Raw genomic sequence first — 24,089 nt, forward strand, 5'->3', positions numbered from 1 at the left:
ATTACACATGGGCAAAACAGAGTCCATTCTCTTCGGTTCAAATAACAAACTCAGCAAGACCGACGGCTTCTCATTCTCAGTTACAGTGGGTGACAATATTGTCACAAGGAAAGACAAAATTACCTACCTGGGTTCCATCCTAGAGGCAAATCTTTCCTGTGACAAAATGGCATCCAATGTAATAAAAAAAGTCAACCAACGAACTAGATTCTTGTACCGGATCTCCTCTCTGGTAAACAAGAATACCCTGAAGACTCTGGCAGGAGCACTCATTCAAGGGTACTACGACTATGCGTGCACCTCATGGTACCAAAGCACCTCAAAGGCGCTTAAAACAAAATTACAAACATCACAAAACAAACTGGTCAGACTACTACTTGACCTTACCCCCAGAACCCACCTCACCCCTGCCCACTTTGACAACCTATGGATGGCTTAGAGTAGACGACAGAGTACAGCAACTTGCAATGGGCCTGGTCTACAAGATACACTATACGACTAAGGTACCCATGTACATGTCAAAATACTTCCCAAAGGTCAGTGAATACCACAACCACTACACCAGAGGAAGCTCAACAAATCATGTTAAACCCAGATTCGGCTCAAACAAGGGACTAAACACGTTTCGCAATTATGCCACATCAATGTGGAACGCCCTACCCAAAGCTGTAAAGGAATGTGAATCCCTACCCACATTCAAAAAAGCTCTTAAAGAGCACCTACGGGAGGCTGCAATTCTAAACTGGCCACCGTAAAAATGCCCAAAACCCCCACCACCTCCTAATAGACAGTCTCCTCGCCACCGCATGTATATATTCCCTCCCCGCCGTATGTATATTTCTCTCCCACCCACCCACCCCCTCCTAATGTACAGTCCCATCCCCATCATATGTATATACTCTGTCAGGATCTAGGGGTAACAGTACTGTATATTTGAATACCGTTTGTCACAAATGTATCAGTACTAAATACCTATATGTCATGTATGTTGTGTATGTCATAAATGTCTATATGAATTGAAAATGGGGGACCCTGATGGAAACAAGAAAACGTCTTTCTCAGGTCTGCATCCCCTTAACAATTGTGTGTATTGAGCCGTACTGTATTGTACCCATTCTGCAATCTGTTAAATAAAGTTTTCATTCATTCATTCATTCTTTACCATGATATCTACTTCTGGGCTTACAAATGCAACCCCCACCTTGCTACTGATTGTCTTTGATGCATCTGTGTATATATACTTTAATCTGCTCTCCATACTTAATTTCTATATAGTATATACCTATTGACTTCATACTTATCCAACACTTCCTACTGGTCTGTGTCGTGACGTCACACGCGGGTGGTTTTGACGGGATACCGCGAGACTACAATGCAAAGCGCGTTATCACAGAACTCACGAGACTGGAAAAGATGGAACGTCACTTGAGCAGCTAACAAATTCGTCAACAATCTACGCGTAGACGCGTTATTTCTTTCCATAGCCGCATTTTGCGGAGACGCTCTCTGATTGGCCACTGACTGACGCTCTCTGATTGGCCACTGATGTGCGCCCAATCGCGTGACGAGCTGGGTCTTTGCCCATTTCTGCGTCGAACAGCAGCAAACTACCTAACGCCTAGTTTAGGCGACTCTTTTAAGGTTAGAGTTTGGAATCAGGGCTGGTGTTCTATCACCATGCTCTAAGTCTTAATACAAACTCTAACCTTAACCAACTTCGAAAGAGTGCCTAAGCTTAACCGGTGCAGAAACAGGCGTCACACGATTGGGCGCACCAGAAACGTCAGTGGCCAATCAGAGAGCGTCTCCGCAAAATGCGGCTACGGAGAAAAAATAACGCCGCGTGCGACACTCTGATGTCACGAGACCGCCGCCATCTTGGTATGGAGGAAACAAACGGATTTCTACTGATCAAATGTATGCATGGAGCTCCGTTTTTATTATATGTTTTAGCACACTCTTGTTAATTTCATAACCTTTTCATTTAATTTGTTTTGATAATATTGAGGCCAACATGGCATTCCACTATTTTGAAAGCCTTTCTGGTAGTTCTAAGGCGAGATATGATTGATTGATTGATTGAAAACTTTATTAACAGATTGCAGAATGGGTACAATACAGTACAGCTCAATACACACAATTGTTAAGGGGATGCAGACCAGAGAAAGACTTTCGTCTTGTTTACACCAGGGTCCCCCATTTTCAATTCATCAGGACATATATGACATACATGACATACAGATAGTCAGTACTGCTACATCTATACATTTAAGACATACCTGATTTGCAAATACAGTACTGTTTGTGATACAGAAGGAGTCAAGAAAAGGGAGTATATACATTTGACGTAGAAACTGTACATTGGAGGAGGTTGGGTGGGGGGGGTGGGGTACACTGGGATATTGACAACCATACTGGGTAATTTACATTGGAGGTGGTTGGGGGGGGGGGGGGGGGGGGGCACACTGTATAAGCAAGCAAAACTGTACATTGAGGGGGGGGGAGACTCTGTACAAACAAACAAAATTGTACATTGGACTATTGACAAAACCATACTAGGTAAATGACTGTACATTGGAGGGGGTTGGGTTAGGATATTTACAGGGGCCAGTGTTGAATTGCAGTCTCCCGTAGGTGTCTCTTGAGAGAGGTTTTGAAAGTGGGTAGTGATCCACATTCCTTTACAGCTTTGGGTAGGGCGTTCCACATTGATGTGGCATAATTGCGAAACGTGTTTAGTCCCTTATTTGAGCCGAATCTGGGTTTAACATGATTTGTGGAGCTCCCTCTGGTGTTGTGATCGTGGTATTCACTGACCTTTGGGAAGTATTTTGCCATGTACATGGGTACCTTGGTCGTGTAATCTCTGGTCTGCATCCCCTTAACAATTGTATGTAGTCAAAGCTAGCCCTGATTGACTTACAATCTTGTCCATACAAGACACCTGCAGACCACTGGGAGAACAATCCAAAGACTTGGCCATCTCTCGAATTCCCAAATGTGTACCACTACCTGATCAAACATCCACGTAAGATTCGATAAGATAAGATAAGATAAGCTGATATCGGTACTGTAGTACTACTACGTTGTTGGACAAGCTATGCTAGCTGTTATGAACTAGAGCTAGCAAACTTTATTAACAGATTGCAGAATGGGCACAATACAGTACGGCTCAATACATACAATTGTTAAGGGGATGCAGACCAGAGAAAGACTTTCGTCTTGTTTACATCAGGGTCCCCCATTTTCAATTCATGATGACAACAGTACCGATAGGAGATAAGATAAGATAAAAAACTGAAGAATATTGATCAGGCCAGAGTTACATTATGTCTTATGTTATTTCAGGTGTATTCTCATCAGAAGCCATGGAGGACTATAAGTCTTTAGAGGCATACCGCTTCTTTGTCTCTGGTTGGGTAGAAACAGTGTTCCACCGGAAACTGACAAGGTGCACCTTGTTGCGGGCGGATGTCAGACCATCCTACAGAGTGAATGATGATCCACATCATCCCTGGGTGGCCTTAGATGGCACGGGAAAGGTGGTTGCAGGTCACTGTGACTGTATGGCGGGGTGAGTTATACAAAATAATATTTTTTAAATAAAAAATAAATAATAATAAAAATGTTGCCACAAATTTTGTGAATTATCGATACATGTTATATACAGTAGCTGCACCAATACTAGTGTCCTTGTCTCGAGTGACTGTTAACTTAATGAGATTTGTGCGTAGAGCTTACATGGTTTCATATTATTTATTCAGCTTAAGCGAAACATGCAGCCATGTAGCAGCCTTGCTCTTCAAGGTGGAGGCCGCCGTCCGCCTCGGCTACACCAGGACCGTGGGCACAGATGAATCCTGCCAATGGAATCAGTGCTTCACAAAGTCGGTCCAGCCAGCAAGGATCTGTGATATTGCCTTTTACAAGGATTCCTGTAAGCAGGACGTCAAGCCGAAGAAGCCACTGCCCCCAAAACCCACAGAGAGAGAACAGCAGGCCTTTCTGGACGCCTTGGCTTCAGTGTCCTCTAAGCCTGTGGGCCTGTGTGCTTTCAGTAAGTTCCAGGCACGCTTCATTGAGCAGACGCCAGTTGCTACCCAACCACAAGTTCCACGGACTCTACGCGCCTCCTTGTACAAGGAGGAGTACAGGTGGGAACCCTGACTGTAGCACTCAACACTTTGATGAACATTGTTACTCGGCTGATAGAGGTGTACCCTTCTTGCTGTCTTGTTTTGTACCATAGAAGAGATGGATGTTGACAATAAATGTATTTTAGTTACACTTACATTTTATTGTGTATTTTTTTTGTTGTAAGATAGTCTACTACACCATAACAATATTTACACAAAACATTTACTACACGCTGTAACACAATCATTGTAATCTGGCTCACAGGGCAAAGACAGTACACTGCAAAAAATTAAATCGTATCAAGTGAAAATATCTTGTATTTGATCAAATATTGAGTAGAATATCTTTTGCAGATACTTTTGCTTATTATACTATTTCCCCCGGATTGGTCAATTTAATCTTGTTTTACTTACAATGGCTCATAGTGCAAATTATCAGCGAGATCTAATGCAAAACATCTGCAATAATAATCCTAGTCCTGTATCACAGGTCAATCACAAATGTCTCTAATCCTTGAGAACAATGCTGTCTCCCAGATTCACCAAAGCAGCACAGACTCGGATGATCTTGTCGATGCTGCTGTATTGATCACGATTGGCTTCACCTGCTAGACTCTGAACACAGCGAATTGGAACTGTACCCTTTAGTATTGTGTATCGGTTCTTGACTAGTCCAATCACCCTCTCAATGTGGATCCGCACTGATGAGATTTTCCGGGCTCTCTCCACCTCCTCTGCAGACCGCTGCTTCTTGTTCCTCGTAAATGGGGGTAGAATGAGTTGTGCACCGCAAACAGATGTAAAGTCATCCTCGAGTGTGAAACCCCTGTCTGCCAGGATCTGATCCCCGGGCCGGGCATGTGCAGCGCAGGGTTTCCACACTCCATGACAATGTGGATATCTGAGGCTCTGCCTCCCCAGGCCTGGGACACAAAGTTAATGTGACCCACTGGGCTGCACGATATGAACACTTTCACTGTGGCGTGGCGTTTGTAGGAGGAATCGCACTGAGCACGAGCTTTGAGATTTCTGGGTGCATCGATGAAAATTTCAAAACAATCTATGATCGATGTGAGACGAGGAAACTTTGTTTTGAATACTGGGGGGATGATTGAGAATATGTGGTCCCTGTCCTGCCATCTAATCAAGAAGTCAAGCTTGACATACATCAGGTCTATCCAGGTCCAGAACACTTTGATGACTGTTGCCTTTGACACACCTCTGATGTGGGAGATGAGGTCAAAGGACATGTAGTGACGCAGTTTGACAAGGGTGATAAATAGCTGATCTATGGGTGAGATAATGGTGGTCCTTGTCTTCTCTGTGTGCAAGTAAGAAAACAAGTGCAGAAGCACTGGCCAGGTAACACCTGTCATCATCTTGCATTTGGTGTCGTTGCTGTCCACAGATGAAGCGGTCAAGGAGCTTGACTCGACCTTGGTTCTCTGTTGGTCACCATCCTCCTTGGCTGCATCCCTCTCCTCTCTGAGAGACTATCTCGTCAAACAGACACTGCTCGGTGATGGGAGGTGTGGCTGCTTCCTCAACTTGGATGTCTTGGCTGCAACGTTTAGGCCTCTTGTGGGGAGTCACTTTAAATGAAATAAAAACCATACTAATAAGAAACTGCAATTTAGGAACCCATTGATTTTGGCACATAACTGAAAACTAGATGATATCACTTACCATGGTATGAAGAGGAGTTCCTTTTTGCATGCCGCTCATGGCGACTGATGTTCGTTGACGTAGATGGTGTAGACCAGGGGTGCCCAACCGTTTTTGAACCAAGATCTACTTTTTAATTTACCACCTACCCGAGAGCTACCAGCCAAAATTGTATATTGTAAGCCATCATTTGAGGCTTTATAAAAGCAGCATAATGAACACAAATCTGTCAGTGCCGAATCCGACCTCATCTTAAATAACAAACAGCATTGCATGTTGTAGTTAACAAGGAGAGGCAGAGTTGATTTTCCAAAAAATAAAAAAATTAATAATCAAATTTTATTAATCGAGATCTACTTGAAATCAGCCCGCGATCTACCTGTCAATCGCGATCGACTGGTTGGGCACCACTGGTGTAGACTGTGATGTTGAAGGGAATACAGATGGAATGTAGTCTGGGTGTGTTTGGTCATTGACCTTTGCACCTGAATGAATGAAAACTTTATTTAACAGCTTGCAGAATGGCTACAATACAGTACGGCTCAATACACACAATTGTTAAGGGGATGCAGACCAGAGAAAGACGTTTGTCTTGTTTACATCAGGGTTCCCCATTTTCAATTCATATCGACATTTATGACATACACAACATACATGACATTAACATGTCTGACGAGCAGAGTTGCCAGTCGATAATTCTTGCTATTTAAAAATATTCCTCTTCTTCTCCCCCACTACTCCTATGTTGTGTATGTCATAAATGTCGATATGAATTGAAAATGGGGGACCCTGATGTAAACAAGACAAACGTCTTTCTCTGGTCTGCATCCCCTTAACAATTGTGTGTATTGCGGCATCCAGTGTCCATCAAGCCTCCCCTCCAGAGAGGACAGACAGGCGTGTGGATTCTACCATTTGGTTGATTGACAGATTTCAATTAAATCAAATAAATGTATTAAAAAAACACAACAAACAAAATGCATCACTGTACTTTATTGGGACAATATTAAACATAGTATAAAGTATGGAAAAATACAAATATTTCACAAGGTTCACTGATGCCATGAGGCAACTGGTTATGTGGTACACATGCCAGGTGTTTATATTAAAAAGGAAAGAGAGAGAGAGAGAAGGCATTTGATCAGAGAGAACAGGTAAACTGAATATTAAAAAGAGGCCAGATGTACAAGTTCACCACAGAGGAAACATAGCTACAGTATCATGTAAGGAATGCAGGTTATAGACCTCATCCCACATGGTTCAAAACCACCAGCGGTCGTTATTCAAACCAGTAACTAGATGTGGGGCCTATTGAGCGTTCACACTGCGGCCATTTTGCTCTTATGTCACACTCAGGTTGGGTTCGGGAAGGAACCCCAACGGAGCAAAATGGCTGCAGTGTAAATAATGGTCAATAGTGGGAAATCTTTTATATCCAGTTTTGGTCTTCCCTGGACTAGCGTAATAGCAGGGGGTTTTCTACAGGAAAGGAGAACATTGTGACAGAGTTAAGATCAGTCTCACATATTAAAGGGGAATATCCACTCATTTTAATAATTCACGGTCTTCCTGCGCCCCAGAACAGTTCAGTCAGTATTTGTGAACACTCGCCACCACTCTCCTGAAGCTAGAAATCAGAGAACAGATCAGACCTTGTAGCAATGCTAGAATGTAAACCTCATTTGGATGTAAGAGCTCACACAAACATGGCCTCACAAAGTCAGAGCCCCATTCATTGTCTATGGGGAGCAGCCCCAGATTTCACATCCCAGTGACATCACTGATTGGAGGCTTCTCTCTCTGATTTCTAGCTTTAGCAGAGAGTGGTGTGTGTTCACAAATACTGACTGAAGTGTCCTAGGTCACTGGAAGAACAGATTAAAAGAAAATAGGGTGATATTCCCCCTTAAATGTCCATTTCAAATCAACGTAGCCCCCTTTACATGCATGTTAATTACTTGCCCCCATCAGATCAAACGCATCTGATAATTTAGAACAAATTCTCAGTTCGGGGACAAATGTATACAAGAATAACAATAGCTGCGTCCTTGCTGGGACACTTCTTGCCCTAGGCATACGCAGACCGTCAAGACACCGACACATTGAAGCATGCGCTTGGTTTCATAGCAGCTCGCCACATCTTTAGAAGCACGACTAGAACAATACAAGCAAGTTGTCAAAAGTTTTCACACAACCGGTTCATTGCACAATTCTGAGAGAGAAAGACTTTCAGTTAAAAACGACAAGGTGACATTGTTCAGATCTATGATTCAGTTCCCGTCAGCGGCCGCCAGAGATAAGACACAAAGTAATCAGGTCCCGTTTGTCTTCAGTGATCTAAATAACCAGCGGTTCTCAACCCTTCTGGTGTCAAGGGCCCCCATTTGATAAGATATTGTCTTAGGAAGATTTGTGTTGTTAGATATGATTGAGTCTGGAATACCATAGTCGTCTATATACTGTACTTGAGGAGACGACAGTGGAGAAAGTGAAATCAGAACAGTCTTATTATATAGTGTAACTTCTTGTAAATTAAATGGTAAAATTAAACTATTCCAATATTTTTCTTGGGGGACCCTCTGGACCCTTCCAAGGCCCCCACGTTGAGAACCACTGGTCTAAACAGTCTCTGGGGCCCGTCATGTAAACCCATAGAATTATCCAAGACTAAATGACAACCTCTATATACCAATGCATGATTTACACCAAAGAGTAGTTTCTGGGTTTAGATCTAAAGACCAGCTGTGTTTTAAATAATCTCCCAGTTACCAGTATTATGTTTTGACACCGATAGAAAAAAGGACAGAGAAACACTCCATTTAGCACAGATCAAAAAGTTGTGTAAAAAAAACAAAAGACATTATTTTGAATATTTAGCGAAAACCGTGTCAACAATCTCCTGTTAACCATCGCATTCTTACAAAAAGATTGTGCTAAACATTTCATTTGTTCATTTTGGCCTCGTGATTTTCAATACAGACACGACAAACACATTGCAGAGAAGGCATTGGCAAGGTAAGACTTAGCAGTACGACGTCACACTTAACGTGGCTCGTCTCCTGCCTGAAATCAGGCACAACCATCGCTCACCCGAGACGGGACTGATTTGCGGAACACACACACACATGGAATTCTGTGGTTGTTGCATATTGTTCCGTATGCACGCGAGTAGGAAGTCGCCCAGATCCTAGATTTTTACCAAAGTCTAAAGTATTAACCGAAGCGTGAACTTGACATGCGAGACGTCACCGCCATCGTCCTCCACACCGAGCGCCTCGAAGACTGCGATGCGTCAGAGTGATTTTACATTAAGCATTAGTACAACATTCATAAACCCTTAATTAACGGCAACGGCTATAATACCCAACGGTCTCCCAAAAGATACGGTAACCCACTTTCTTCCGGTTGATTAAAAAGAGTGAAACGCCACCCGCCGTGTTTTCAGGACAGACCCCGGTTTTAGAGACGAGAACCGTTCTTAGGTCAGAAGTTGTTCCGCCATGTGAGAATAAAAACGAGACCCTTTTTCAGAAGAATGTCGCAGTGGAAACGTTTTCAGAAGAAATAGTAATAATAAAAAAAAAAAAGACGCAGGTCAAAGGTCAAATAAAGATTTACCTCGCTGCCATTTCACTATATGAATCGCTTCGTTTCTCCACTAAACAAAGACAAAGAGATGTGATGTCACAATGTCACCGACACTAAGAGATGTGATGTCACAATGTCACCGACACTAAGAGATGTGATGTCACAATGTCACCGACACACACTTGTTCGCTGGGCGCGCGCCACGCGACATAGCAGTAAGAATACATGGTAATCGAGTCTCGGAGGTGTCAGCGGTCAACATACTTAACAAAAGAGGTAAGTGATTGTGGTATTTCTTTCATCATCCGTGGTAATTTTTGTGATCGCAATAATGTACCTTTTATATGAACACGGATCAAGGGGACTATAAAAAGAAGGAAGGGTCATCACGTCAGCGTTCATGCTCTGCTTGGCGCTAGTTCTATTGAAGCCTGTATAAAATGTTTGCATGTTCTTGGTATCTGATTCTAGGGACATCTATGGATCTCAGGGAATGTGTCAGTGTCAGAAATACTGTGTGTTACTAGGCTTGAGTAAATTGTAATGAACCAAATGAGAATATCAATGAAAAATGTTTTATCTTTGACTGTGAATAACACCATGCTAAAATTGACCAGACCTGAAAAATCTAAGCAAATTAATAAATGGAAGATGATTAAACAGAAGGTTTTGTAGATAACAGTACTGAATTCTGCCATCCGGACACATGCAATTTGAAATATGATTATAGAATATAGAATATCAGGCCTAAAATGGTTATGCGATTAAAATGCGATTAATTAGATTACAAATCCTGTAATTAATTAGATAAAAAATGTTAATCCCCTGACAGCACTACAACCAATATATCAAATGTTAGCTAGACGATTCTGACATCCGAGGTAAGAACCCGTTTAAAACGAGGATCTCATTCAACTACATTTCGGCCAAACTGAATGTTTCCACACTTGGCACCGACGTGCGTGTGGTGACCCTTCCTTCTTTTATAGGTTCCTTGACACAGACCGGGAAACTGGCTAGAGGCAGAAACGTACATTTATCTTTGAAGCGAAGCCGCGCTCGTTCCCAGTGTTCTCGGCCTGGCGGGAAGTGCGTTTGTTAATAATGTCAATCTAAATTAAAAAAATAAAAACACTACAAAAGTATACCTTTCCTTTACCCTAGATACTACCAGAGACAAACTAAATATATGAACTCCTAGAAAGTACAGCTCCCTCAGAAAATAAATCAATTCGACTACGTTTTAATTCATAACTCTCCACACATAAACTTTTAAATAATCTATACAAATTTAAAAAGAGGTTCATGGTATGGTCGCAAAGGACGTGTGTGTAAACTACTGGAGGAAAAAGCAACAGAAACTCTTTGTTACAAATGCCTTTTAGATTTTCTCCTGAACGCAGACACGCATGCTTAGGAGGGCGGCGAGTGATGGAATATTTATCCTTTCCACTTGGAGATCATCGCGGGAGTGTTAATTCAGAACGGACACATTACTGGCACAGGGAGACTGTATGGAGGTACAGAAGGAGGAGGGGGGGGGGGGACATGAACTGTGGTGGTTTCTTCGCTCCAGGGGTGACCAACGCTTCATCTACATCTTCATCTCCCTCCCGCGCCGCCTCGCTCCTCTTCTTCAGGATCGAGACGTCCTTTAACGGAAGAAGCCGAGTTTCTCTCGGAGCCACTCTTCCGTCAGGTCCGCCGTGTCACGGGTCTCGAAGACCTGGGGGGGGGGGGGGGGGGGGGGGGGGGAGACGAGGTAGATCAGATAAATGATGAAAGAACTGCATTTATATAGTTAAATGAGATGTCGGAAGAAGCATTGAAAGGCAGTCAGTGGGTTTGGTTGAGGAGAAACAATGTCAGCTGGGGGCCTAAGTAATCTTTTTTTTTAAATACAAAAATGGTACGAGTATTCCCTTTCTTCTCCGTTGTTACCGTTTCCTGTGTGATATTGTGGGAATTGTATTTTTTACATAGGATAACATTTTTACATTTAGCTGAACGCTTTTATCCAAAGCGACTTACAAGTTCTGTACGACAAGCCATCAGGAAGGGCACAACTCTATCAGCTGAGTAACAATGTTCATCAAAGTGTTGAGTGCTACAGTGTAGGTTAGTATATTAGGACAAGTGCATGACAGTAAGGTTAGTTAGGCTTATTTTTTTCATTTCAGATATTTGTTGAAGAAGGCTGTCCCGAGGCGGCTGATTGGCGCAGTGGTCAAGGCGCTCGCCACTAACGCAGGAGATGCTGGTATCGAGCCCAGCTCTGGGCGTTGCTTCCGGCTTGGCCGGCCATCATACTAACACAATTGGCAAGTGTTAGAGGGGGGTGGGTGGGGATTGGACGTTGTGGACAGCGACTCCTACAGGTCGGTTGGGGGTGACGCCGGTACGGCGGAATCAGGAAGTATCGGGGGCAGCGTGAGCCTCCCACACGTTATACTCCTCGCCACTGAGAGTTTGAGCTGTTGCGGTGAAAAGATGCGACAGGCTGCCTCCTCGCGTACCGGAGGGGACACGCGATGCAAGGCTTCTATCCTCACTACAGCCGACCAGTGGGAGGCATAGTCTAGCAACGTTCAAGACAGGGGAGGGTAGAATTAGAAAACACGAAATTGGGATGGGAGAAAAATAGAAAATGGGGAGAAAAAGTGGATAAAAAAAAAAAAGGCTGTCCCGAGTCCGACTGTGGTGGGAAGTTCGTTCCACCATTGTGGGGCAAGGACTGAGAATAGGCGGCTTCTCTTTGATGACCCTCCCGGAGCTCAGATAGTATGGAGGGCGGTGGTTGGAGGGCGGTGGTTTCTGGGAGGCTGGAACTAACTGTTGAGCCTTGGTGAGGTGTCGTGGGCCTAACTTGATGAAACACCAGTGAAGGGGGCTGCCCACTTGATAACCCTGGTGATACGCAGACTCTCGCTGCCCATCTATCTGCATGCTGGGTTGTGACGGCCATTGAGTTTCTTCAATGGGTGTTTATCCAAGTATCTTGTGTTTTATTATAAAATAGTGCTTTTATCAAAAGCGCTTTACAAATGCCTCACATTCACTCGCTCCATTGGCGGTGGAGGCGACCACGCGAGGTGCCGACCTGCTCATCCTGGGAGCAGTTAGGGGGTTAAGTGTTTCGCTCAAGGACACTTCGACACGCTGCCCGGGGAGGAGCCAGAATCGAACCGGGGAACCTTCCGATTACGAGACGATTTTTTTTTTTTTTTTTTTTTTTTTTTTTTTTATTCTACAGTTTTGTATTTTCTATTGATTAACACAATGAACGTGTGGGTGGTATGGTATGTGTGGGTACATGAATGTGTGGTGTGTCAGGGAGTATGGGTACAACACATGTATGTATGGTAGTGTGTCTCTAGGTACATCATGGATGTGTTGTGTGGTAGAGTGGGTATGTAGGCATCATTGTTTTAGGTGCTGCACTAACCAATCTCGTTGTACTGTATTGTGCAATGACAATAAAGCGTTCTACTTCTACAAAATAAAAAAAAATTAAAAGGAAAGTAAACTTTATTCTTTAAGTAAACTGTGGCGTTTTCTATATACGATGACAAATGCGTTTCTTCTTACTAGTCTGGTCCATCCAGCCAAACCCAGATTATAGCTTGTATCCAGAAGTCATATAACTCCATTGTTCAAACTCCAAAACAAGTCCCAAAGGCGTAGCGTTTCTTTTAGTCTGTATAATTTATCATTGCGATGAACACGGCGTTGTAATTTCGCCCCGGAACTATTTTATGAAGCGGCAGCGAAAGCCTCAAATCTCGTGTTCATTGCGATGATGAATTATACTGACCGAAGCAAAACAGTGCGGCTCTGTGAATTGTTTTAGCGGAGGAGTTGGAAAGAATTTCTATGATTTCTGGGTATGAGCTATAAAATCTGGTGTTGGCTTTGACGGACCAGGCTTGTAAGTAGAAGGGGTGTATGGTAGGTTTTGGTCTTTTAACAATAAGAAAAAAACAATACAATTACACCGGCCTCATCTATTCCGGTAGTTCTGAAACGATACAATAGCTTAATTTTCCTCACTTTCATACACATCAGTGTTAAATGATTTTGTTTTCAGGTAATATACATTAGTATACACATTGTGGGCAGAACGTCATGCCTAGTTAGACGCTGTAAGTCAGTTCAGCAGCACATCTTGTGACGTCTCATCATGCCGTGTGTAAATAAAGCTTTCAACGCCCTCTGCTGGCAAGATCAAGAGTTGTTCCTCTTCGAAGATTCGTTGAATGATAAGATAAGATATTCCTTTATTGGGGCGCTCTAGTAGCACACCATGTAACACGCTGCGTCGCGAAACGGCCGACCCGGGTTCGATTCCCGGACCCGCCGTCCTTTGCCGAATGTCTTCCCCTGCTCTGTCTCCCATTTCCTCCTCTCCCTCTCTCTCTACCGGATTGCCCGGTAGTACAAACCAATAAAAATCTACAAAAACATATTAAAAAAAATAATAATAATAATAATATTCCTTTATTGATTCCCTTTGGGTATCATAGCAGCATGAGGGAGGGGAAAGGGGAGGGACAGGTATGGGCAGGGTTGTAGTATAAAAGACATAAATATAGGCAATAAGATTTTATCCGAATATAGAAATGAGGAAAAAATGCAACGTGTAAACAATATAATTAACTCTGAATATAAAAATATGACAGTGTAAACAAAGGTGCAGATGAGGGTCTGTATGCCCTATCGGTTATAATATATGGTACAACAAATATAGGCAATAAAGAATTTGAATCTGAATATATACTATGAGTACGAGTAAAAGTAAACGGTATACACAAGGTGCAGTATACACAAGGTACCATAACTGGCATCATGTACACCATACGTTGTAGTCCGTGAAGGTTTTTAAGCTTTGCCGATACTTTGCCTCGACCACGTCGTGGGGGAAACACACTCCAGTGGTGCTGCTGTTCACTCACCTTGGTCAGCCCCGCTGCTTGCACCAGGCTGGTTTTGCTTCCCGCGTACATCATCTGCTGCTCAGGCTTGCATCCTTAAAAAAAAAACAAGCAAACGTAACCCTTTCACTACCACACTACCAAATGGTTAACCCTTTCACTGCCACACGACAAAGGGTTAACCCTTTCACAACCACACTACAGAAGGTTAACCCTTTTTCACTGCCACACTGGTAGTGAAAGGTTAACCTTCTGTAGTGTGTGGTAGTGAAAGGGTTAAGCAAATGTGTCATTGAAACAAGTCAAATAATCTACCAGTGCAGTAAGCAAATTTGTCTCGGCAAGATTCCTTGAAATAAGGAAAAATATCTAGGGTTCTCTCTCCCGATTGGATAAAGTGGGAACGGGATATCAGGAAATGTATTTTCTGTTTACTGCAGAGTGGGGGGACTGAGAGACCCATGGTACTGACCAGACACTCTATATCAGTGATAGAGCTACTTAACATTTATTTTAACAAAGAAATACCACTTACAGCGTCTTTAATATCCATCTGTGTGGCAAATGTCTTGCGTGATTTTTGTGAATAACACCACCATGTGGCGGAATGATTGCACCATTTTCCCCCGTCATGGAGCAAAGGTTGAGAGTCAAGTTTGGTGGAAATAGTACAAAGTGTTCACGAGTAAAACATCACTTCCTGTTTACAATGCGTTTGTTTTCCAGAATTCCATTGGGTGTGGCGGTCATATGGTTCAAGCAACTCTTTTTATAACAGAGGTGAAGAACTTGGTCCCTAGATGTCACACAAGTTCAGTCAGGATATGGGAAAACGGATTAGAATGAGGAGGGGAAAGGGAGAATTCCCCAAAAATCCCCAAATGACAGAAAATCCGAGGAGGAAATAGTTGCAAACCATACATTGCATCAAAGGTTATGAGTTTCATAGGCCAGTTACACGTGTAACTGAGCATCTTAGACAAAGCCTAATCATTATAATGTTTGATAGGATGTGTGGTTTGCCGTTTGCGACCATTTCCTCAGTAGAACGTCTACTGAATCTGATTATACTGCGAGCTTCCTGTTTTGGAAAAGGACACGTCTCCAGTTATTGAAGGTTAAGGAACTTGGCCCCATTGGCTTAGATTAGAGCCTTGTGAGTGGATGCAGCACAGTGCCAAGTTTCTCTATACTAAAGTGACCAGTGAAGTTATGGTCTGTACTAGTCGGCACCAGGCTTGATTGATTGATTGAAAATTGTATTAACAGATTGTAGAATGGGTACATTCTACCTCCTCCAATGTACAGTTTCTACGTCAAATGTATACACTCTCTTTTTTAGACTATTTTTGTATCACAAACAGTACTGTATTTGTAAATCTGGTATGTCATAAATGTATAGATGTAGCAGTACTGTCTATCTGTATGTCATGTATGTCATATATGTTACGATGAATTGAAAATGGGGGACCCTGATGTAAACAAGATGAAAGTCTTTCTCTGGTCTGCATCCCCTTAACAATTGTGTGTATTGAGCCGTACTGTATTGTACCCATTCTGCAATCTGTTAATACAATTTTCAATCAATCAATACAATACAGTACGGCTCAATACACACAATTGTTAAGGGGATGCAGACCAGAGAAAGACTTTCGTCTCGTTTACATCAGGGTCCCCCATTTTCAATTCATAACATTTAATGACATACAGATATAAAGTACTGTTACATCCAGAGTAGACATTTATGACATACAAGATATACAAATATACAGTACGTTTTTTTTTTTTTTTACAGACAGTTTCTAAAAGAGAATATATACATTTGAGGGGGAGGAAACTGTACATTGGGAGGGGGGGGGGGCAGACCAATGTTTAAATAGGGCCTGTCCTTTAACATTTAATAACTCATTCAGCATGACCCCCCCCCTCCAATAACAAAACACTAATCAACTAACTAAATTATTAGTCCACTGAGACCAAACAGACATTAAAAGGGGCACTTCACCAAAAACAATGCAGATTTATTTGACACAGAATCTCACACACATCCAAAGACTCCAAAGGTTTTGCACACATTGGTTTAGTTTGACAGTTATTGAGAGTAAATGAGTTTGCATGTGGCCACCAGTGATGTCATCAGGGACATTGAATCCTTGTATTGCATTAATTACAGCTCAATTAAGTGATAAGGTAACTATATACGTCTCTATAAGACAAGGTATTGCTATTTATTCATCCACACCATTTCATGGAGGTGTAATTAACAGGATTCAATGTCCCCGATGACATCACTGGTGGCCGTATTCAAACTAATTTACTCTCAATAACTAGTTTCAAGTTTCAAGTTTCTTTAATAGTTGTCATACAGAATACTTTCATACAAAATGCTTCTTACTGTTACGCTCCAGAGACTGTGCTAGACAAGATAGTATCAAATAACATAGTATAGCATGTAATTTAGAAGTAGAAAATGAGGTCACAGTGTTCAGTATAGACATATGTACAATGTTCGATGCAGAATAGACGTAACTGAGTTACCATATAATATACAATACTATGCAGTGTACTAATGTACAGTACTATATAGTGCAAAGCAGAAATGGGATGAGGTACAATTTAGGTACAATTTACAGTAAGGTGTACGAGTTGTAGTGCAATCCTTCATCAATAAATATAAAGTGTGGGGAGTGGGTGCTACAGTGTGTTTGTTTAAAGTGGGTGTGTGCTATAAAGTGTGTGTGGAGTGGGTGCTACAGTGTGTTTGTTTAAAGTGAGTGTGTGCGTGTGGATGTGTGTGCTATGTGCGTTTGATGGTTGTTGTTGTGTAGTGTTCATTGTTCGTTTAGCAGCCTGATGGCCTAAACTAAACAAACATGTGCAAAACGGTTTCGAGTTTTTGGATGTGTGTGAGAGATATATATTATGATTTATATGAATGAGATATTTATGTGCAAAATAAATCTGTGCTTTTTTTTGGTGAAGTGGCCCTTTAATTGACTACGGTAACGGAGGGGCAGCTATGACGACACGTCAGTAGTCCCAGAGATGTTCTTACCCTGTGGACTGGAGAAGATGAAGCAGAGCGGATAGGAAACCCGTCCGTCATCATGCTCGTACTTATAACTGTAGACCACAAACGTGCCAGAGGTCAAGGTTTCCAACTCTCGTATTTCACATATGGCCTCTGGGGGATTTAACAGCAGCATGGTGAGGGCAGGGCATGTAGACAAACCAATTGACATTTAGGGTCGAGGGCAGATTTTCACCCATTTTATAGAATTCTGGGGCAATTTACTTATATTTGTAAGAATAATAATTTTCCATGCTTCAAATCCAAATAAATACTTTTAACAGGTTCACCAATGCCTCGTCTCCATTAGCTATGTTCAGCCTGGCTGGGGCTCTAGACATGGTCTAACGTGGTATGATATGGTTGGGTTTGTGTATCCATAGCATATCTTGCAACCTTTCAAAATCCACACTGTGGTAGAGGCTAACCCATGACGATACAACAGTCCCAGCCGGGTCTAGCCAGGTTTTGCAAGGTGGCTGTGTCAGCCGGGGTCCAGACCGGTTTGGACCGGTTCTAAAGACAATGGACACGCTCACCGTGTAGCAGACAGGCCAGAGCATGGCTAAACCCTGACTAGTGGAGACGAGGCCACAGCACGGCTAAACCCTGACTAGTGGAGACGAGGCCACAGCACGGCTAAACCCTGGCTAGTGGAGACGAGGCCACAGTACGGCTAAACCCTGACTAGTGGAGACGAGGCCACAGCACGGCTAAACCCTGACTAGTGGAGACGAGGCCACAGCACGGCTAAACCCTGACTAGTGGAGACGAGGCCACAGCACGGCTACACCCTGACTAGTGGAGACGAGGCCACAGCACGGCTAAACCCTGACTAGTGGAGACAAGGCCACAGCATGGCTAAACCCTGGCTAGTGGAGACCAGGCCACAGTACGGCTAAACCCTGACTAGTGGAGACGAGGCCACAGCACAGCTAAACCCTGACTAGTGGAGACGAGGCCACAGCACGGCTAAACCCTGACTAGTGGAGACAAGGCCACAAACAACACGGCTAAACCCTGACTAGTGGAGACAAGGCCACAGCACGGCTAAACCCTGACTAGTGGAGACGAGGCCACAGCACGGCTAAACCCTGACTAGTGGAGACGAGGCCACAGCACGGCTAAACCCTGGCTAGTGGAGACGAGGCCACAGCATGGCTAAACCCTGACTAGTGGAGACGAGGCCACAGCACGGCTAAACCCTGGCTAGTGGAGACAAGGCCACAGCACGGCTAAACCCTGACTAGTGGAGACAAGGCCACAGCATGGCTAAACCCTGACTAGTGGAGACGAGGCCACAGCACGGCTAAACCCTGGCTAGTGGAGACAAGGCCACAGCATGGCTAAAACCCGACTAGTGGAGACAAGGCCAGAGCACGGCTAAACCCTGACTAGTGGAGACGAGGCCACAGCACGGCTAAACCTTGGCTAGTGGAGACGAGGCCACAGCACGGCTAAACCCTGGCTAGTGGAGACAAGGCCACAGCATGGCTAAACCCTGGCTAGTGGAGACCAGGCCACAGTACGGCTAAACCCTGACTAGTGGAGACGAGGCCACAGCACGGCTAAACCCTGACTAGTGGAGACGAGGCCACAGCACGGCTAAACCCTGACTAGTGGAGACAAGGCCACAAACAACACGGCTAAACCCTGACTAGTGGAGACAAGGCCACAGCACGGCTAAACCCTGACTAGTGGAGACGAGGCCACAGCACGGCTAAACCCTGACTAGTGGAGACGAGGCCACAGCACGGCTAAACCCTGACTAGTGGAGACGAGGCCACAGCACGGCTAAACCCTGGCTAGTGGAGACGAGGCCACAGCATGGCTAAACCCTGACTAGTGGAGACGAGGCCACAGCACGGCTAAACCCTGACTAGTGGAGACGAGGCCACAGCACGGCTAAACCCTGGCTAGTGGAGACGAGGCCACAGTACGGCTAAACCCTGACTAGTGGAGACGAGGCCACAGCACGGCTAAACCCTGACTAGTGGAGACGAGGCCACAGCACGGCTAAACCCTGACTAGTGGAGACGAGGCCACAGCACGGCTACACCCTGACTAGTGGAGACGAGGCCACAGCACGGCTAAACCCTGACTAGTGGAGACAAGGCCACAGCATGGCTAAACCCTGGCTAGTGGAGACCAGGCCACAGTACGGCTAAACCCTGACTAGTGGAGACGAGGCCACAGCACAGCTAAACCCTGACTAGTGGAGACGAGGCCACAGCACGGCTAAACCCTGACTAGTGGAGACAAGGCCACAAACAACACGGCTAAACCCTGACTAGTGGAGACAAGGCCACAGCACGGCTAAACCCTGACTAGTGGAGACGAGGCCACAGCACGGCTAAACCCTGACTAGTGGAGACGAGGCCACAGCACGGCTAAACCCTGGCTAGTGGAGACGAGGCCACAGCATGGCTAAACCCTGACTAGTGGAGACGAGGCCACAGCACGGCTAAACCCTGGCTAGTGGAGACAAGGCCACAGCACGGCTAAACCCTGACTAGTGGAGACAAGGCCACAGCATGGCTAAACCCTGACTAGTGGAGACGAGGCCACAGCACGGCTAAACCCTGGCTAGTGGAGACAAGGCCACAGCATGGCTAAAACCCGACTAGTGGAGACAAGGCCAGAGCACGGCTAAACCCTGACTAGTGGAGACGAGGCCACAGCACGGCTAAACCTTGGCTAGTGGAGACGAGGCCACAGCACGGCTAAACCCTGGCTAGTGGAGACAAGGCCACAGCATGGCTAAACCCTGGCTAGTGGAGACCAGGCCACAGTACGGCTAAACCCTGACTAGTGGAGACGAGGCCACAGCACGGCTAAACCCTGACTAGTGGAGACGAGGCCACAGCACGGCTAAACCCTGACTAGTGGAGACAAGGCCACAAACAACACGGCTAAACCCTGACTAGTGGAGACAAGGCCACAGCACGGCTAAACCCTGACTAGTGGAGACGAGGCCACAGCACGGCTAAACCCTGACTAGTGGAGACGAGGCCACAGCACGGCTAAACCCTGACTAGTGGAGACGAGGCCACAGCACGGCTAAACCCTGGCTAGTGGAGACGAGGCCACAGCATGGCTAAACCCTGACTAGTGGAGACGAGGCCACAGCACGGCTAAACCCTGGCTAGTGGAGACAAGGCCACAGCATGGCTAAAACCCGACTAGTGGAGACAAGGCCAGAGCACGGCTAAACCCTGACTAGTGGAGACGAGGCCACAGCACGGCTAAACCTTGGCTAGTGGAGACGAGGCCACAGCACGGCTAAACCCTGGCTAGTGGAGACGAGGCCACAGCACGGCTAAACCTTGGCTAGTGGAGACGAGGCCACAGCACGGCTAAACCTTGGCTAGTGGAGAGGAGGCCACAGCACGGCGAAACCCTGGCTAGTGGAGACAAGGCCACAGCACGGCTAAACCCTGGCTAGTGGAGACAAGGCCACAGCATGGCTAAACCCTGGCTAGTGGAGACAAGGCCACAGTATGGCTAAACCCCGACTAGCGGAGACAAGGCCAGAGGACGGCTAAACCCTTTGCTAGTGGAGACGAGGCCACAGCACGGCTAAACCCTGGCTAGTGGAGACGAGGCCTAGGTTAAAGTATGTTCAGCCCACCTCCGTTGCGTATGCTATAATGTAGTTACAATTTTGCCCTTTGCCCCCGTAGAATTCCTACTCTGAACATGGTATAGTTGGCAGACAGTGAAAATAAACTAGGCCAACAGTACACTGTACTCACTCGCTTTAGTAGAGTCAATAGAGACAGAACTAGTATGCAAGGACAGACAGGTTAGCTATAACGGGTAACTCCTGTGATTACTGCGAGCCAGATATGGTCACGTTTGTTCTTCATTTCTCTCAAAGGATATCTTGGCTGTCTTTCAGGCAGTTCCTCCCTCAGGTCATTAGGGGAGATGTCCTGAAAGAGAGCAGAAACGTATTCAACACTTATGCGCTACTGCTCTGAAACCGTGCTGCATCCAACACTGCAGGTTATCTAAAAGATCTAACTCCATAACACCTACCAGCAGTCGTCTAGTTGGAAAACCGGATTAAAGATCCAGTGAAATGGTGTTTTAATTCAGTCGTAAATTGGTTATTGTGGAATGTTAATGTCATGAGTATCATTTGATTCGTTAAGTGTTTTAGTGGAGCCTCTCTGAGCCAACTCTCAGTAGGCTGAGGGGGCGTGGCCTTCTGTTCACTACACACTATACACGGTTTCATTGGAATTCTGTTGCTATGGGAACAGTTTGGACACAAGAGTATTTCCTGTCCGTTATCGCATTAGCGACAGGAAATAAACGTGGGTCATTTTTAGAATGTTACTGTTGTCACTTTGAAACAGTCTATAGATGATTGATTGTTAACCGTTTCACCGCCGCACTACCAAAACGGTTAACCCTTTCACTGTGACAACAGTGAAAGGGTTAATGACTCAGTGTAGCCTGTGCTGACGATTGAGCACCACTCGGCTAGATGTGACTATTGGGCCAATCAGTTAAAGTTTCAAGTTTGTTATTATTTGTCACGTATAAGGTACATGTACATTACAGTGAAATGCTTTGGTTCTGTAATGAGCCTCCTGAGATTGTGCTTCATACAGTAAAAAAAAAGTTAAAAAGAACAAAGTCCAAACACTATACAAAATATACAATATACAAACTAAAGTACACCCTAAAGTACAAGAGGAAGTACAAAAGCAAACAATGAGATATGGATGTAGTGCAACGACGGAGCCCACAGAGAGGTGGCCGGACAGTGCGGCGCCATCTTGTCGCCATTTCAATCAGAGCGGCTAGGTGTGACTGATGGGCCAATCAGAGTAACCCGTGTGTATTATGCAATATTTCAGAGGAAACAGATAGCAGATATCCAGGGGTATAGAGATCAAAAGGCTTTAGTCATCATTTTCACAATTTGGGTAATTTTATGTCCATATACCTTCCGTTACAAAATGCAACACGATTTGCATTGTGCTGAATATTTAACCCTTTCAATCACTACCACACTACCAAAGGGTTAACCCCTTCACTGCGACAATATGGAAGGTTAACCCTTTCACTGCCACACGACAAAGGGTTAACCCTTTCACTACCACACTAGAGACGGTTACTTTTGTCTTTAAAATACCTGCGTTTACATCTCAAATTACAATGCAACTTACCTCATGTTCTTCGTCAAGAATCACAAGCTGCAATTCTTTGTCAATCTTCACTGAGGGAGAGAGAAAGAAATGAACATGTTAGCATCCCTAACATCTTATAAAATCTGACTTGAGTTTATCACAAAATGTCTGCTTAAAAAAAGGGGAATGCCACCATTAAAATGTTCTTCCTGAGCCCCAGCACAGTTGAGCCAGCGTTTTGAGCACACGCACCACTCTCTCCTGAAGCTACAGAGAGAGAACCCTCCAATCTGTGAGGTAACTGGGATATAACATCATTCTGGGGCTGCTCCATAAACAATGAATGGGCCTCTTGACTTTATGATGCCATACAATGTTTGTGTGAGCTCTTAGAGCCAAATTCGTTTTTTTTTTTTTTATTCTGGCTCAGACATTCTAGCAATGCTAGAATATAAACTTAATTTGTATGTCACACAAACATTGGTCTCATAAATTCAGAGCCTCTCTCTCTCTCGATCTCTCTCTCTCACTTCAGGAGAGAGCGATGCATGTTCACAAATACTGACTGAACTGTCCTGGGGCACGGGAAGAACACATGTGAATTCTTAAAATGGGTTACACGTGTAACTGAGCATTTTAGACAAAGCCTGCGACATGCATTATAATAATGTTTGATAGGATGTGTGGTTTGCGACCATTTCCTCAGTAGAACGTCTCCGATTATACTGTGAGCTTCCTGTTTTGGAAAAGGACATGTCTCCAAGTTTCTGGAGCCTGATGATGACAGGATGCAGCACAGTTCTACGTTTCTCTATACTAAAGTGATCAGTGAAATTATGGTCTGTACTAGTCGGAACCAGGCCAGACAATGTTTAAATGGGGCCTGTCCTTTTAACATTTAATAACTCATTCAGCATGAACCCTTTAAGTGTGCAGCAAGAAGGAAGGTCACATTTACATAGAATAGGTAGAATTAGCAAACTCAGGTTTTCCACAGTAAGATAAGATAAGATATTCCTTCATTGATCCTCTTGGGGAAATGTGGGCATCATAGCAGCACGGGGGAGGGGAGGTACAGGTATGGGCAGGGTAATAGTATAAAGACATAAATATAGGCAATATAATTTGATCTGAATATAAACATATGAGAGAAATAAACAGTGTAAACAATATAATTAACTCTGAATATAAGAATATAAGAAAGATAAACGGTGTAAACAAAAGCTGCAGATAAGGGTCTGTGTGCCCTATCGGTTATATTATACGTTACAGTAAATACAGGCAATGAATAATTTGAATCTGAATGTATACTATGAGTAAGAGTAAAAGTAAACAGTATACACACGGTACCCTAACTGGCATGATATACTGTACATCCAGGGCTGGACCTAACACATTTGGCGCCCTAGGCAAGCTTCACCACTGCGCCCCGCACCCCAACAAAAAAAATCTATTATATATAAAAGAAACTGTGTTACATTTTCTTTTTTTTTTGCTGGGCAGTTTTTGGCAACCGTCTATTCTCCACTTGCACAACCTGAAAGTAGGCACTTCC

At 44.3% G+C, this 24,089-nt stretch overlaps 1 protein-coding gene and 1 long non-coding RNA gene across 2 annotated transcripts in view; one reads left to right on the plus strand and one right to left on the minus strand.

Annotated features, from left to right (window-relative positions):
- Window positions 1–2,895: 2,895 nt before the first annotated feature.
- On the plus strand, window positions 2,896–4,217 carry LOC311225532. Its single transcript, XR_014619515.1, has 3 exons — window positions 2,896–3,028; window positions 3,349–3,574; window positions 3,765–4,217. It is a non-coding gene; the product is annotated as an uncharacterized lncRNA (long non-coding RNA).
- Window positions 4,218–6,778: 2,561 nt separating this feature from the next.
- Window positions 6,779–24,089, minus strand: part of gmfb (glia maturation factor, beta) — a 28,828-nt gene continuing 11,517 nt past the window's right edge. Inside the window, exons 3-7 of the mRNA XM_084310837.1 lie at window positions 22,574–22,623; window positions 21,276–21,325; window positions 17,376–17,458; window positions 14,342–14,415; window positions 6,779–11,115 (exon numbers count right to left, since the gene is read on the minus strand). Coding sequence (XP_084166963.1) covers window positions 11,044–11,115; window positions 14,342–14,415; window positions 17,376–17,458; window positions 21,276–21,325; window positions 22,574–22,623 — 329 coding nt within the window. The 3' untranslated portion in view covers window positions 6,779–11,043. The remainder of the gene's footprint in view (window positions 11,116–14,341; window positions 14,416–17,375; window positions 17,459–21,275; window positions 21,326–22,573; window positions 22,624–24,089) is intronic.

This window comes from Notolepis coatsorum, assembly GCF_963971535.1.
Source record: "Notolepis coatsorum genome assembly, chromosome: 3".
Taxonomy (NCBI): domain Eukaryota; kingdom Metazoa; phylum Chordata; class Actinopteri; order Aulopiformes; family Paralepididae; genus Notolepis; species Notolepis coatsorum.